Genomic DNA, 16,327 nt, shown 5'->3' on the forward strand with positions numbered 1-16,327 from the left:
ACAGCTCATCACCAGTGACACCGCTGTCACCCCCTGCGCCTCCCGTCCGCCTTCCTCCGCTAATCTCCATCATCCCGGCACTGTCAATACCCAGTGCTCGGGTGCTGCACTGGGCTGTGCCTCGCCACTGTCATTTTCCCCTTATTTCCTCCCAAAATCCTGCCATTCCCTCCAGCCCCGCTGCCTGGGGTGCGGGGGAGGAGCCCATCAGGGCCAGCACGGTGGCCACCGTGGGGACAGCGATCGGGCAAAGGGGACACCCACCAGGCCACCCTGTGGTGTTGCCATCACTGGCACTGCTGGGACCCAGCACTGCAGTGGCCCTGGCACCATCGAAGTCCCACCTGCCCAGGCACTGGGGCTCCTGTGGGAACTTTCGTGATTGCCAATCTGTGCCCTCTCCTGGTGGAGGGGACCCCGCTTTGTGTCACCCTGTGAGCCCCAGAGCAGTGGTGATGGGCCTGACATGGCCCTGGCAGCCCCACGGCAGCAGGGATGGCCCCAGGCTGTGGCCAGGACAAGCAGTGGCAGAAGGAGCACCGTGGGGACAGTGGCCCCAAAACCTGCCAGGGTGCCCCACGGCACCCATCCCACATCCGGGAGCGCGGTGCCAGGAGCTCTGCCCGCAGACACGCCTTCCCCTGCCTGCCCTCTCCCACATACCAGCCTGCGGTGTCACTGTCCCCCCGTGATGTGTGCCAGCACCCCCAGCTCTGGTGGCACTGGGCAGCAGCCACCCCCGCTCCCCATTTTCCCCCAGGGAGGGGACACCCAGCAGCCCCCAAAGGGGGACTCCAGCCTGTGTGGCTGGGATCAAACCCAGCAGGGTTCCCACTGGGGTGACCGTGGTGGTGACAAGGACCCGGCCATGCTGGTGACAAGTACCTGGCGGGCTCTCAGCCCCCCTAACAGCTGCATTCCTCCTGAACCTGTTTGGCAGGGCCCTGTGCAGGTGCCAAGAAAAAGGCATCCGGGTTGGGCTTTTCCTGGTCATGCCCTGCTTCACTCCAGTGCCGAGTCAACAAGAAGAAAGGATTTTCTGGAGCCTGGTGCCCCCCAAAGTCACCCACAATTCCCAGTGCCAATGGTGCCCCCCGGTTTCTCAGCCCCCAGCAGGGATCCTGCAGAAGGCCGGGAAGAGCTTGGGAAGAGGAAGAAAGAGGAGGCAGAAACAAGTGAAAAATGACCCAATTTAATCCCAAAGCCCCCTCAAGCTCCTGGGTTTCGGGAGCCCCTCGTGGCCCCTCCAGCCCCCCTGTCTGTGCAGCCCGTGGGGCTCCAGGCTGAGCGCACCCCTGGGAGCACCCCCTGGCTCTCTGCTCCAGCACGGGCACAAGGAGCTTTCCGAGGCATCCGGCCTCTTCCTCAGCTCCGCCGGCAGCCCCGCGCCGCCACCGGCACCCAGCCGCGTCCCACCGCCCCTCGGCCCGCCCCGAGCCCTTAGGGAGGCGCCCTGACAAAGACCATCCGGCTGGAGTAGACCAGGTCCACCAAGTAGGCGATGAGGTTGAAGATGGTGAGGAAGGTGACCCCCAGGTGCTTGTTCCACGTGCAGTCCGAGCCGCAGGGATCGGGGCGGCCCCGTCCCCGGAAGCTGTAGAGAGGCCAGAGGACGGTGGCGGTGAGGTACATCAGCAGGGCCAGGAAGTTGTACCCAACCAGCATCTTCTCCAGCGGGCAGGGAATGTAGGTGAGGCAGCGGCCGATGGTGAAGATGATGATGAGGAGGGTGAAGATGAAGCAGATGGAGTAGACAGCCACGCACCACATCAGGCCGGGTTCCCCAGTGTATTCATCCAGCAAGGAGAAGATCAGGCAAGCCACATAGGCTTCAAAGACCTTGAGGAGCCCAGGCACGGTGGAGAGGAAGCTGCTGATGTCCCCTGGCTTGGCGCGGGTCAGCGACACCTCGGCCGCGTAGGCGAGGAAGCAGAGGCAGGAGGCGGTGGTGGCCACGGCCTGCCGGGCACACAGGTTGCTGCTGCAGGGGCTTTTGATGAAGGTGGCAGGGAAGATCACCGAGGAGGTGAAGACCATCAGAGCCGCCAGCATGGAGAAAGCCGAGGTGAAGTCGTCCCAGGAGAGCGGCAGCAGGGGGTAGAGCTCCAGCAGCTCCAGCAGCAGCACCAGCAGCGTCACGATGAAGCAGAAGCACCAGGTGAACATGCACCACGTCCAGTAGGGACCCCTAAAGTGCCCGGTGGAGGCCACCAAGCTGAAGGAGAGGCAGGACAGCACGACGGCGAAGAGCCGGGCGATGCCCACCCAGGAGGTCAGGGCGCGCAGGTTCACCGTGGCCACGGCCATGGTCCGGCCGCGCTCTGCCTGCGCCGCGCTGGGCGACGGGCGCTGCCCGCAGCCGCTCTTATCTGGGCGCTGGGGAGGAGGGGTGGGGCGCAGGGCAAGGAGCCGCCGGCCCCCCGAGCCGCCCGTGCCAAGGACCCCCGGCTCTGAGCCCACTGCACCCCGCCGGGTGGCTGCTGCGGGCCGGCGGGTGGATCATTAACGCGGGGCTGGGCAAAGGGCGGTGGCGCCGAGCCCCGCGGTGAGGCCGGGGCGGGCAGGAAGCCACCGTGTGCCGCCGTCCTGGCAGCGAGCCCCGGCCCTGCCCGCGGCGGGAGGCACGAAAGGGCCTTTCACGCTCCCCCGGGGTACCCGCGGGGCCACCCCAACACCTCGGCGCGTACCAGGGCTTGGCAGCCGGTGGGGCAGCACCCACCGGGTGCCCCTGAGGGGTTTAGGGGCTGCAGCCAGCACAGTGCCCCTGACAGGGCGGTGCCACAGCTGGGTGTAGCCCCTTCACACCCTTGTGGGTGACATCTCCACACCTCTCCGGCACCTCCACACCCCTCCGGCACTTCCGCTCCCCGCCCGGCACCTCCACACCAGATAAGGGGCTCAAAGTCCAGCTGTGCCAGTTGCCACACCAGCTGCCACACTGGGCAGGGCGGGCATGGAGAGGGTTTCTGCACCCTGCTCACACCCCACAGGCAGCACCTCCGCTTCCCCAGCGTGCCCAGAGGGGCCCAGCAGCCAGAGCAGCACAGGAGGGTGGTGGCATGTGAAAAGCTGGGAGTCCAGCAGGATGGTGAAGGCTGAAGGCTCTGGATTAACCTTTAATGTCACACAGGGTCCGGGGGTCTGTGCCACGGCAGAGCTTGGGGGATGAGGGACCCACGTCAGGGCAGCTGGGCACTCCTGGGGCGGCTCTTCGCCCCGGGCAGGTTCCTGGCACAGCCGTGGTGGGCAGGGGTGGGCGCTGCCATGGGGTCCGGTGGTGATCTTGGGGGGCACAAGGTGGCTCAGAGGTGGCTGCTGGCCTCGCCCTTGCCGGGCAGACCGTTGAGGGGGCCCAGCCCCGGCCGGTTGCTCTCGTTCAGCCGCCGCACGCGGTAACTCTCGTAGTGGACGTTGTGGGTGATGTCCTTCAGGTCCTGCAGGTGCGACCTGCCCGGGGTGGCAGGGGGAGGAAGGGCATCACGTCGCTGTCCCCCCCACCCCGCTGTCACCCCGTGGGGTTCCAGCAACCCCGACCCTGTCCCCCGCTCACCGGATAAGCAGGTCCCGCAGGAGGGGGAACTCGCAGTGTGCTGGGTTCTCCACTGCAAAGCAAGGCAGAGGGGTGGCGCTGGCAGGAGAGGCTCAGCGGTGCCGGGATGCCCGGGCAGCGCATCCTGCCACGCCCTGGGCACTGCCAGAGCACAGCACAGCTCCATGCCACGTGGCTCAGCACCCACCCAGGCAAGGACGCACCCGTGGGTGCTGCTCCCTGCACCTGCGGAGGGCTCGGGGTGTGAGGGGCTCTGCTCACCTTCAATGATGCCCCACTTGGTCTTGCGGCCCAGCACCCGTTTGCCGTTCACCTGGTGCTCCTGGTCTGCCCCCACCACGGCAAAGGGAATCTTCTCCTGCCGGCACAGAGGCTGTGCTCGCCCTGGGTGCTGCTCCCCAGGGTCCCCAGGGTACCTGCTGGCCTCCCCGGGGTCCCTGTCCCGCTCCATCCCAGCATCCCAGCACTCACACGAATCCTGTCGTTCAGCGCCCTGTCTTCAGGGTCCTGGTCGAAGTCCTCCTGCGGGTACACGCTGATGGCGTGGGTCTTCAGGTCCTCCTGGATCTGTGGGGTACAGGGCTTGAGCCGGGGCTGGGGGGGACATGGGGCAGCCCGGGAGCCCCTCGGGGACCTGTCCTCACCCGCTGCTTGAATTCCGCCCGTTCCTCCAGGGTGAGCGTGTCGGCTTTGGCGATCACCGGCACCACGTTGACGATCTTGCTGAGCCGCCGCATGAACTCCAGGTCCAGCGGGCGCAGCCTGACAAGGACTGCTGTCACTCCAGAGTGTCCCCACCTCTGTCACTGGGGGTGACCCCACCGCTACCACCCCGGGGTCACTCTGAGGTGGCTCCAGCACCATCACCCTGAGGTGATCTTCGCCACTCACCACCACCCCGGGTTGATGCCCTATCCCTGTCACCCTGACCCCACCACCATCATCCCTGGGTGACACAACCATCCTACGGTGACCCCATCACCCAGGGGTGCTGTGAGTGGGGACTCACCAGTGACCTGTGGGGGGGACAAAGTAGACACATCCGTGGACCCGAGTGTCTGGGATCTTCCTCTTGCGGGTGATGAGGATCTCCTCCCGCAGGTATCTCTCGTACTGCTCGTTGATGTATTTGATGATGGGGTCCCAGCTGAGGATGAGGAGTTGAAGGACAGCACCTGAGCTCAACCCCTACCCCAAACTGCCACCCACAGAGCTGGGCTCCTGCACCCCGTTGTGTCCTACCAGTTCTCGTTGTTGATCTGGTCCCCGAACCCTGGTGTGTCGGTCACCGTCAGCTTCATCTTCACCCCCTTCTCCTCGATGACTGTGGGGCAGAGATGTGGGTCAGGGGGGAAGAGGCATTGGGGAGAGGCAAGGGACCAGGCATGGGGGATGTTTTGAGGCTGTGAACGCAGCTTCAGACCCCCACCCCGGCCCCCTGCTTCTCCCAAGGGCTGGTGGGACACGACCCCGTGGTGGCGACCGTACCATGGGTGATGGACTGGAGCTGCACCGTTTTGGGAATACGTTCCTCCTGGCCCGGCTGTGAGGATTTGCGGCTCACCTTGGACTTGAAGAGGGTGTTTACCATCGTGGACTTCCCCAGCCCGCTCTGCCCTGAGGGGACACCGGCAGCTCTGGTTTGTCCCCCAGAGCAGTAACATCTTGATATCCACTTGGGAGCAACCCAGAGGTTGGGATAACTGGTCATCCCCAAATAAATTTCTTCCCCAAGGCAACAACCCCTTGATATCCACTCGGGAGCACCCCAGAGGTTGGGACAGTCCATTGTATCCTGGGGACAAATTTGTTCCCCAGGGTCATGACCCCTGGTGCACATCTGGGAACATTCCAGGTCGGGCTAGTCTGGTTTGTCTTCCAAACAAATTTATTCCCCAAGGTGACAGCCCCTCAATATCCATTTGGGAGCATCTCAGAGGTTGGGATGAGCTCGCCTACCAGCATTATTATGCTATGGGGTACGGGACATTACTCCTTTTCAATTATTTGCTACTTAAATCAGTTAAAATCACTTAAATTTCCTTAAAATCCCTTAAGAGCATGATTTCCCCTGGCATGGTGGAATTTGAGCCAGTATTCCCACCCCAGCAAGGAGCAAACCCCAGGCTCGGTGCTCACCCACAACCATGATGTTGAACTCAAAGCCTGTCTTCATGGTTTTGATTTTCATCTGGTCGAGCACGGCTTCGATTCCCACGTATCCAAAGAGCTGGCAACCCACGGGGCCGGGCGCCACGGAGAGGGGAACCGCCCCCTCCTCCTCCTCCTCCTCCTCCTCCTCCTCCTCCGGCACGGCCGGCGGCTCCATGCTGCGCTCCTCGGGCTCCAGGCTGCTCCCTGCACCGCGGGGTGGGCAAAGGCGGTGAGCCTGGACCCCTCGCTGCCCACCGCTCGCTGCCCACCGCTCGCTGCCCACCCCTGCGCGGGCAGCGTTGCCCCGGCAGCGGCCGTGCCGGCGGGCACGCAGCCCCGGCACATTCCTGGGAGCCGGCGGGGCTCGGCATGGCAACACGGGCGCGCCACCCCCCCGCCGCGCCGAAGGCTCCGAGGAGGTGCCAGGGGCATCTTTGGGGTGGCCGTGCCACCGGACCCCACGGTGCCACCGGTCGCTCTGCCATCATCGGGCCCCGCGGCCGCGGCCAGCAGCCTTTGCCCAGCACACGCGGTCACCCGCGCCAGGCCACCTCCGGGCCACCTCCGGGCCACCTCCGGGCCACCTCCTGCAGCAGCGCTCCGGCCCCGGCACGCCCGGGGGGCTCCGGCGCCAGGCCAGGACGTGCCACCCCGCAGCGCACACACGCTGTACCCAGGCACCGGGCACGGCGGGGCGAGGGGCACCGGGGGTGTCGCGCAATCGGCGGCACAACGCCGAGCCCCGAGGGACACGTGGGGACTGCCCGAGGGACCGTGCCCGGAGCGAGCCCCAGCCCGGGGGCCACCGGAGCACCGTGCCCGCCCCAGCCCTTTGTGCGGCAGCCCCAAATCCCTTTCTTCCTCCTCCTCCTCCTCCTGCTTCCCCGCACGGCCATTGTTCGGGTCCTACCTCGGCGCCGCGCTGCCCTCGCTCAGCGCCCCGCTACGGGCGGGGGGATCCCCTGGGCTCCATCCGCACCCCCATCCCCGGCGGCGCCGCAGCCCGGCCCCTTCCCTCCGCCAGCTCCCGGCTGGCACCAACCCGGCTCCGCCGAGGCTGCGGCTCCCACGCATGACCAGCATGGCAATATCCCGCCCCCCGCAGCCCCCTCCCCACCACGGCCAAGCCCCTGCGCCCAGTTTGCCGACGGATTGGTGGGTGGGGAGGGCTGTGCCCCACCGGCCGTGCCCACACGGCACACGGCGCTGCTCAGCCAGGCCAGCGCGGACGGGGACCCCTCCCGTGGCACAGGACACCCCCACGCCTCGCTTTGTCCCCCGTCACCGCCGTGGTGGCTGCGGTGGCACTGAATGGGAGTGGCAGTGCTCGGCTGTGGGTACGATCCCCACCGGCACCCACCCTGCGCCGTGCCCCTCGCCCTCCCCTGCAGCACCTGTGCCCGGCCCCGGCACGGCGGGGTGGGACAAGGGGTGGCGGCCCTGCCACCCGCCCCACTGCCGCAGTGCCCCACGGCGCTTGCGTCCCCCCACGCCGCAGCCTCCCCCGTGTGTGCCAGCCGGCGCTTGGCACCGGCGAGGCTGGAGCGGCAGCTTGCGATGGCCCGGGCTGTGAGGGACCTGCTGAGACCGTGTCCGTGTGCCACGGGGACAGGGGACAGGGGACACGTGGGCAGGGGCCGGCCTGAGGCAGCCCGGGGAGATGCACCCGGAGATGATGGAGATGAAGCACCCCACTGCCATGGCAACGGCATCCCGGCGTGGGAGCCACCCAGCACCCTGTGCCAGCCGGGATGCCAGAGTGATGGCAGGCTTGGGGACAGCAGTGTCGCATGTCCCAGCTCCCGCTGCGCCGCCTGGGTCGGGGTGTTCCTCGGAAGTGGTGAAACAGCCGCGGATTTCCTGGTGAAAGCGGTGACACCCGGCTGGGGGGCCGGGGGAGGGCAGGATGCCCACTCCGGCGGGGATCCACCCACCCAGCACCGTCCGTCCCAACGGGGTGTTCCGCAGGCTGGCAGGGACGTGGGATGGGAGGTGCCCATCAGGAAGAGGACCCCGACAATTACTGCAGCCCTCCTCCCTGGGGGACATCGGCCCCCCTGTACCCCCACCCTGACCGCCCTTCTCGGTCCGTGCCAGCCTTAGCAGCTGCCAGAACAGATCCAGAACCAAGCGTGGCAGCCGCTGGAGCCAGCCGGGGTGGCTCAGAGCAGGTGGCATTTGGTGCTGGCACCCCCCAGCTCCCCGGGGTGGTCCCAGGGTGCAGCCCCCACGCAGGGCTCAGCCGCTGCCCGGCGCCCTGCCAGTGGCAGCACCGAGGAGACACCCAGAGCCAGAGGGCACGCCCGGGGTGACACTGGGTGCTGCACCCACCGCTGCCTCCCCCACGGGCCCAGAGCCCCCCGTGTCCCTGCCCTCGCTGCCAAAAGCCCCGCTGGCAATGGCCAGGAGCCGGCTGGCCACACGGAAGCTCTTTGGCATCCCCACGGAGCTCCGGGGCAAATGGCTCCTGCAGCCAGACCTGTTCCAGGACTCATCACGGATGCTCTTGTTTTCCAGACAGGGACAAGTAATCCCGGGTCCGTGGTCTTCTCCATGGATTTAATTACCGATGCAGGGTTAATTGGCCAGTTCCCTGGGAAGCCTGTAATAAAGCTTCAAGGGTGGAGGGTGCTGGGAGAGGATGTGCTGGGACAGGAGCTCCCTGTCCGGCTGCTCACCACTGCTCCAAACCGAGCAGCCGGGCATGGGACGGGGAGAGCCTGGCTCTGGGTCCAGCACATGGGAGCTGACCCCTCTGGCAAAGGGACGGAGATTTTGGGGATGCACCCACAGCCCCAGCCACACCACAGCTCTACCTGCCCAGCTGATCTGACCCAGAAACACCAGTGCCAAACACGACCTAAGGGGACAGTGGTGACAGTGCCCATCCGCAGCCAGACTCGGAGCCAGCCCGTCCGTCTGGCTGTAGGAGCCGCGGGACGGGGCTAGGAGTGGCTGGGGACCGTCGGTGAGCAGAAGCAGAAGTGAAGCATCGAGTGAAACCCTGCGCCTGCAGCGCTGCTGGGGACAGTCGCCCAGCCCCGGTGGCAGCACCCCCTGCCCGCACACCACCCTGCCCGCTGCCACCGCGCCATCCCTACCTGGGCGAGCCGGCCGGAGCCGGGGCTGCTGCCGCCGAGAGCCGGTCACCGGGGCCAACTGGCTCCTGGGGTGCAAGGCAGAGGGCGGCTGCGGCCCACGGCTCCTCCTCCGCTCCTCCTCCTCCTCGCCCCGGGCCCTGTGTGGGCGACCCGGCGTGGAAGTGAAATGCGGCGGCCGGCGGCTCACTCGGAGCTTCCTCCTTCGGGGCGTGGGACCCACCGTGCCACAGCGCCCCGAGGCCACCCACGGGTGTCAGCGGCTGGGGGCCGGCGTGGCCTCCCGGGAGAGGAAACAGCGCGTTCCCACCTCTTCCTGGCGGAGAAACCGCTGTGCCCGAGCAGTGTCTGCCAGCCCCCTGCCAGTGCCGGGCCATCTGCAGGGCAGCCGGTGCCACCCGCCGCTGCTGGCTCGTGTGTCCCCCCGGCCTCGGCTGCCGGCCGCCAGCACGGCTCTGTCCTGAGCACTGTCCCCTCGTCACCCCGGCCCCATCCCGAGCTCCGTGTCCCCATTTCCCATCTCTCGAGCACCGTGTCCCTGTCACAGCCCTGAGAACTGTCCCTTGTCCCCCTGTGACCTGGCTTGGCCCCAAGCACCGTGTTCCCATGACCGCAGCTCAGCCCTGAGCACAGCTGCATCACCGCAGCTCGGTCCTGAGCACCGTGTCCCTGTCACCTCGTCTCAGCTCTGAGCTTTCCCTTCGTGCCCCTGTCACCCCGGATTGGCCCCAAGTACCGTGTCCCCATGTCCCTGTCACCTTGGCACCGCCCCGACCGCTGTCCCTCTGTGTCCCCATCACTCCCGACACAGCCCCGAACACCGTATCCTTGTCCCCACACCTGGCTCAGCCCTGAGCGCTGTCCCTCAGTGTCCCCATCGCTCTGGCTCAGCCTCGAGCTCTGTTCCCCCGTGTCCCCATGACCCCGGCTCGTCCCCAGCCTCTTCCCGCTCCCGGGGAGCCGCGGGCAGCCGGGCCGGCTGGGCAGCGCGGCCACGGGCGTTGCTGGGGGATGATTCACCGCGGCCCGGAGCAGATGTATGGATGCCTTCGCCGCGTCAGTACTTAGGGCCGGCGACGGCGGCTCCGCGACAGCCCAGCGAGACGGGCAAAGAGCCCCAAGCACCCAACCAGGGAGCAGCGGCGGCGGCGGCCGTGTCCCGGCCACCCCGGCGCCCTCGGGCCCTCCTGGAGCGGCCGCTGGGAGACACCCGTTCGCCCCCTCCCCGCGCTCGGGCACGGGCTCGGCACGGCGGGAGCCGAGGGCACGGCGCACCTTGGCCCCCCGCCACCTCCCGCGCCCCGCGGGGAGGGAGGAACGGGATCCGGCCCCGTGCCAAGCAAGGAGGGATGAGAGGGGAAGAAAGCGCTGGACGCGGGACAAGATCGCGGCGATAGGCGGCACGCGCGGGGCCCGGCGCGATGGGCACATGAGCCCCGACCTGTCGGGAAAACAAACCTGCGCCGGGGCGGTGCGGGCAGCTCGCCAGGCACCGCGGGGACGGGCGGGCCAGGAGCGCCGCCAGCTCCGCTCCTTCAGCCCCCCACAGCCAAGGGGGGCCCCGGCACGGGGGAGCAGAGAGCCGGAGGGGCTCCCGTCCCCAAAGCCACCGTCGCCCCGCGCTCCGGCCGGCAGCGGCTCGCGCGGGGTTTCGGCAACGCTGCGCCCACCGAAAGGGGCCCGACGGAGGGAGAGGACAAGAACGAGTCCTACCGTGCTCCGGCGTCACCGCTGTCCCGCTGCCGTCCGCAGCCTCGCCGGGAGCCGCTGCCATCACGCGGGGTCCCCGCGATGCCATCGGCGCGGCGCTCGGGGGGCTCCCCAGGGCCGGCACCAGCACCAGCCCCCCGAGGAAGGCGGGCTGGGAGCTCACTTGCACCGTCTGCGGCTGCGACACCAGCCTGAAGGTGGCGGCTTGGGGGGCTGGCGGTGGTGGCAGCCCCTCGGCCCTCCCCTCGGCCGGGGCTGTCTCCCCCTGTCCCCAGGGCTGAGGGGGCCGGCGGGACGGGACGGGGCTGGCGCCGAGGGTCACCCTCCGCTGCGGCCGGGACACCGTGCGGGGGGCCGTGTCCCACCCCCCCGGCCCCTCGGGCAGCGGGGGCAGCCCCGGGGCTGTCTCTGTGCCATCGTATGGGGGCAGGGAGGAGGAAGATGAGGAGGAGGAGGAGGAAGGCTGATGGGTGCGAGGCTGCGGCGCAGCGCTCTGGGTGCCCCACGGCGCGCCCAGGCCCGGTTCCTCGGCGATGTGCAGGTCCAGCGCCGGCAGAGAGCCGTGGCTGGCGGCGGCCCCGCGGAGGGGATGATCCAGCTCCGCCGGGAAGACGCTGCCGTGGGACGGGACCTTCTTCAAGCCGGGGCCGGCGGCCGGGGGGCTGCCCGGCGGCTGGGGGGGCCCGGCGGGCGCGGGGCTCTCCAGGCTGGAGGATGAGCTGCGCTGGCTCTCCCCGTCACTGCCCGGCCCCGTGGCGAAGGCCCGGCGGCTCTGGAAGGAGGCGGCGCGGGCGATGCCGGTGCCCGCGGTGCCGCCGGCCGCGCCGGTGCCCAGCCGGGTCCGCAGCACGGGGCTGGGCGCGGGGCTGGGGCCGGTGGCGCTGCCCGTGCGGGGCGGGTGGCCGGGCTGCAGCGCCTGGTGGCTCTCGCCGATGCCCGAGGACAGCGGGGAGCCGGGTGCCTCGTCCCCATCTTCTGCCTCAAATGACTTCTTGAGCGCTGGGGACAGAGAGAGAGAGAGAGATGGTGGGAGCGGTACCCGATGGCACCCGTCCCCTCCCCGGCCCCGTGTGTCCCCCCGCCACCCAGAGGTGCCCCCTGCTCACGAGCCCGTCCCACCGCGGACCCCAGCCCGGCGCCAGCTCCTCCCCGGCCCTGCGGCGCTGTCCCCGCGGGTTTGATCATTGTTCCCCGCTTTATCTGGCCGGTGCCGCCGGCTGCCCTCGCAGCACACTGCCCGCTTTATTCCCCCTGAAAGGGATCCGGCCGAGTAACCGGATCCCCGCCGGACCCCGTCCCCCTGCGGGGAGGATTCCTGCCTTTTCCCGGCCCTTAACCCTGGAGCCCGCTGATGGCAGAGGGGCCAGCGCCACCACCACGCTCAGGGACCGGCACCACCCGTTGTGGTGGCTTCCGCCGCGCCTCCCCCGCGGCTCCACGGCAGCCCTGGGTGCCGACGTGCCCCCCACGGACCCCTCGGCTCCCCGCGGGTACCGCGGCGCTGCGCCCGCTGCGAGGCTCCTGCCGGCACCGCCTGCGGGCGCTTGGCAGAGGACGCGGGGACCGTCCCCCGTGGGAGTGACCCCGCGAAACCCCCGCGGTGCAGCCGCCCCCCGCCTCCCCCAGCCCCGCAGGAGGCTCCCGGGAGCTCCGCACGGAGCCGGCAGCCGGGGAGAGCGCGGGGGGCCCAGGATCCCCCCGGGGGGCTCCGTGGGGGCGGCTCACGCTGCTCCCCTGCATCCTCCCCGCGCCGGCACGTGTGCCAGCCTGTCCCGGCACCCCACCCGCTGGCACCAGCCCGCCCTCGCCCTCCTCTTCCTCAGCCACGGCGCCGGGTGCCGAGGGTCGCGTCCCTGTCCCCTCCCCTGGTGCCCCGTGCCCGGGGCAGGCCGGGGGTCAGAGGCCGGGGCGCGGGCGCTGCCAATCACGGCTGGCCCCAGGGCAGGTAATTCTGCGGCCGGTCCGGCCCTGCCCCACCGGCCGGGCTGCGGGGGCAACGGGGTCACGGGGCCGCCGACCCCCTCCCCACATCCACGTCTCTGCTTTGTTACCGCCCAAAATGCCTCCTTCTTACCCCAAACCTGCCTCTGGCCCCTGCCCCAGCCTCACCCAGGCTCCAGGTGATGTCCGGAGTGATGGGCAGGGGGGAGCAACGAGGGGATGCGGGGCAAGGTGGGGGTGGCAGAGGGCGAAGGAGGGGGGCAGGAGGTTTAGGACGGACGGGGGGTGGGAGAACGGCATGGGGTGAAGCTGGGGTGTCAGGAGGTGAAGGAGGGCTGTTGAGATGGGGTGGCAGGAGGTTTAGAGGGGTGCCAGGGCGCTCGGGGGATGGTGGGAGGCAAAGGAGTGGCGGCGGAGGTTCAGCGGGGTTTGGGGGGGACGCGGGGCTTGGCGGGGGTTGAGGGGTGTCAGCCGGCAGCGGCGGGGTTAAGGTGCCCGGGGTAGGTGCACACATTCCTCCCCGGCGAGGGCAGCAGCAGCCCCGGGGTCGGGTTTCGCCTCCCGCCCCCGGCCCCGGCCTCCGCCGCAGCCCCCGGCCCGCGGGGAGCGCGCACACGCGGGGGGCTCCCGCCGCTTCCCCCGCTCCCTGCAGCCTGCGCAGCCCCCCTCGCCCACCCCGAGAGCGCCGCGGCATCCCCCGGGCTGGGCGGAGCAGCCCCCCACCGTGCCCAGCCCTGGGGGTCACCGCGTGTCCCCAGCCCCCGGAGCGGAGCGCGGCCCCCTGCGATGCTGAGACCTCGGGGAGCCCCCCGGACCCCCCCAGATGCCCAGCTCGGCATCCCCCCCCCCCCGCCAAATCCCGGCCCCCGTGGGGAGCGCGGCCCCCAGGATGCTCCGCCCAGCCCAAGACCCCCAGCCCAGCCTCAGCAGAACCCCCGGACCGAAAGGCAGTGCCCGGTGCTCCCCCCTTGGCGGGCACCCCAGCCCCCCCAAAAAGCCCTGCCAGCAGCACCGCCCCCAAAATCAGCCTCCGGGCGGGGGGAGCGCAGCCCCCCACGATGCTGGGCCCCTGGGGGCACCCCCGCCCCCCAACACGCCCAGGCAGAGGCGCTCCCCCCACGGGGACGCCCCCCGTTCCCCCCGTGACACCCAGCCCCCAGGGGGGTCCCCCGGGGTGGGGCCCGCGGCCCCGGCCGCACCTTCGAAGTCGGAGAGAATCCCGTCCAGGTGCTCCTTGACCGAGAGCCGGGCCATGGCGGGGCGGGGGGGGCCGGGGCTGCCGCCCACCCGCGACCCCCGCATGGGGAGGGGGCAGCGCCGGGGAGCGCGGCGGAGCCCACCGAGCCCCGGGACGGGACGGGCCGGCGCCGGCTGCCCTCGGCGGGAGGGGAAAGAGGAGGGGATCGGCCGGGGGAGGGGAGGGGAAGGGGAGGGGAGGGGGAGGTCCTGCCTGCGCCCCCGCCCCGGCCCGAGACCCCCCCCGCCTCCCCCGCAGCTCCGCCGGCCCCGCCGCGCCCGCCCCATCCCGGGGCACCGCGATGCTGCAGCCCCCGGCTGGGGGTCCCAGGCAGGCTGGGGGTCCCGGAGAGAGTGGGGGGCAGTTCCTGGACAGGCTGGAGGGCTCCCAGGAAGGCTGGGGGGCCCCGGCGGGCTGGAGGGTACCGGGCAGGCTGGAGGTCTCGGGGAAGCCGGGGTAAAGCCTGGGCAGGCTGGGGGGGGGTCCCAGGCAAGGCTGGGGGGCTCTGCCAGGCTCCAGTGGCAGGGGATTTCAAGCAAGCTGTTCTCCCCAAGTTCGCATCTGCCGGGAATTTCCATCTTGGAGGAAGAGGAGGGAAATGGTCCGGAACAGGCAGGGCTGCTGTCGCTGTCTCCTGGCTGGGTGTGGGGTCTTTGCTGGGGTGTCACCGCCCTCCGGTGTGTCCCTGCCAGGAGCTGTGTCCCATGCTGGAGCGCCCGGAGCTCCCCCGGGGACCCCGCGCTCCCCGGGAGCATCCCGGCTGCTCTGCCCACGGCAAGGACCACAGGGTGGCACAGGCAGCGCCCCGGGGTGCGGGTGGCGCTGGGGCTGCCCCCCAGCCCAGGGTTGGGGCCCTCCTCCCTCCCAGCCCGGCTGCCAAGGGTTAACCCCATCCCAGCCCCGGCCCGGGATCAGCAGCAGACGGGGAAGGGGAAGGAGCTGGGAATGCGCAGGGTCCTCCTGCAGCAGAGCTCGGCCCTCACCAGCCCCACGCGTGTGGAGCACATTCCTGCCGTGGATGGGGCCCAGGGATGTGGCCCTGGAGCCCTGCTGGACCCAGCCCTGCTCTGGACACGCAGGACGTGGAGCAGGGCACGTGGGACATGATCGTGGTGGCCTTGGTCGTGGCCAGGTTTTGGGGGCATTCCAAAGTGCCCACTGGCTCTTGGAATTGCAGGATTATCATGGTTGGAAAAGTCCTCTGGGATCATCAAGTCCAACTGTCCCTCAGCACTGCCAAGGCCACCACTGAAACATGTCCCCAAGTGTCATATCCACACCTTTAAACCTCTCCGTGGGCAGAGACCCCACCACTGCCCTGGGCAGCTGTGCCAGGGCCTGACCACCCTTCCATGAAGAAATCTGCTCTAATACCCAACCTAAACCTCCCCTGGCACAGCTTGAGGCCATTTCCCCTTGTCCTGTGGGAGCAGAGCCCGACCCCCCCGGCTGTCCCCTCCTGTCAGGGAGCTGTGCAGAGCCACAAGGGCCCCCTGAGCCTCCTTTTCTCCAGGCTGAGCCCCTTTCCCAGCTCCCTCAGCCTCTCCTGGTGCTCCAGCCCCTTCCCAGCTCTGTTCCCTGCCCTGGACATGCTCCAGCCCCTCAGTGTCCTTGTCATGAGTGGCACAGAGCTGGCCCAGGACAGGTTTGTCACAGAGCTCAGCCCCCGGGCTGGGTGGAAGGGCTGGAGCTGGGCTGGGAGCAGCTCTGGAGCTGCTCTGAAAGATGCAGAGACCTTCAGAGCTTCAGGACTTTTCTGGAGCAATTTTGAAAAGGCTGGAGAGGTTTTAAGCCATTCTGAGCCCTTTTCAGAGGAGGAGGAGAAGGGCTGGGGTGTTTTGGAGCGGCTCTGATTATTTTTTATGGGTTTTCAAGAAGCTTTGGAATGGTTTTAGGGTTGCCTGTGCCCCTCTGTTGTCATTCAGAGGGGGTTTAGGGTGGTTGCAAACTGAGTTTAGAGATGTTATTAAAAAGTTTTAATGCTGTTGAGAAGCACATGAGGAAGGTCCAGAGGGGTTCCAAGGGCCTTTTGGGGCACTCGAGGAGTTTCACAGCTGCACACAGAAGGCTTGGAGAGCTTCAGAGCTGCCGTGAGACCTTTTCTGTGATCCATTTTGAGCTATTTCGAGGCGTTTTAGAAGAGTTTAGAGGGCTTCAAGTGCTACTTCGAGGCAGTTTGAGAATCTTGGTGCCTTTCAGGGCTGGTTGGAGGAGCACGAGAGCTGTTTGAGCAGCTCAAGTGGTTCAGTAACGGCCAGAGGTCTGTCCTCCCAGAGCCTGAGCTGCTCAAAGGTGATTTTCAGCTCCTTGGAGCAGCCCAGCACCACAGAAACACCCCCAGAGCTATTGACTCACCCCATTTCTAGAGCAGCTTCGAGATGTTGGAGGTTGAGGTTTCAGAGGAATTTTTTAAAGGCTGTTTTAGAGGTGTTTAGGGAAATCTTTGGTGCGCTCCAGAGCTGCTTTGCAGGGTGTAGAGCAGTGGGGAATGCTGCAGAGGTGGTTTCCAGATGCTCAGGGATGCTTTGGAGGTGCTCAGAGATGTTTTAGGGCAGCTCAGGGGCGGTTTAGAGCAGCTCAGGGACAGTTCAGGGCAGTTTTAAGGCAGTTCAGGGACATTTTAGAGCATGTCAGGGA

The 16,327-nt window shown here is 68.4% G+C and overlaps 2 protein-coding genes across 2 annotated transcripts; both read right to left on the reverse strand.

Annotated features, from left to right (window-relative positions):
* Window positions 1-1,212: 1,212 nt before the first annotated feature.
* Window positions 1,213-2,955, reverse strand: LOC120759787 (myeloid-associated differentiation marker homolog). Its single transcript, XM_040079406.1, is given in 4 exon segments — window positions 1,213-2,423; window positions 2,426-2,573; window positions 2,575-2,784; window positions 2,923-2,955. Coding segments are annotated over 4 exon segments (1,374 nt in total). The 3' UTR covers window positions 1,213-1,440.
* Window positions 2,956-3,103: 148 nt separating this feature from the next.
* Window positions 3,104-5,885, reverse strand: SEPTIN12 (septin 12). The gene is made up of 9 exons (XM_040078946.2): window positions 5,690-5,885; window positions 5,039-5,167; window positions 4,793-4,874; window positions 4,560-4,697; window positions 4,195-4,312; window positions 4,022-4,117; window positions 3,812-3,908; window positions 3,551-3,602; window positions 3,104-3,447 (listed from the first exon to the last, which is right to left on the reverse strand). Exons 1-9 carry the CDS (start codon window positions 5,877-5,879, stop codon window positions 3,303-3,305), a joined length of 1,047 nt encoding a protein of 348 aa, XP_039934880.1. The 5' UTR covers window positions 5,880-5,885; the 3' UTR covers window positions 3,104-3,302.
* Window positions 5,886-16,327: the final 10,442 nt, after the last annotated feature.

This window comes from Hirundo rustica, chromosome 15, assembly GCF_015227805.2.
Source record: "Hirundo rustica isolate bHirRus1 chromosome 15, bHirRus1.pri.v3, whole genome shotgun sequence".
NCBI classification, from domain to species: Eukaryota; Metazoa; Chordata; class Aves; order Passeriformes; family Hirundinidae; genus Hirundo; species Hirundo rustica.

Bases quoted from the DNA above. Each gene is read 5' to 3' on its own strand.
- SEPTIN12 (XM_040078946.2), bottom strand. From the start codon at position 5,879: ATGGAGCCGCCGGCCGTGCCGGAGGAGGAGGAGGAGGAGGAGGAGGAG. The intron at 4,875-5,038 runs GTACGGTCGCCA...TCTGCCCCACAG, and splicing joins GCTCCAGTCCATCACCCATG to TCATCGAGGAGAAGGGGGTG. The intron at 3,909-4,021 runs GTGAGTGCTGGG...CTGTGCCGGCAG, and splicing joins CGCTGAACGACAGGATTCGT to GAGAAGATTCCCTTTGCCGT.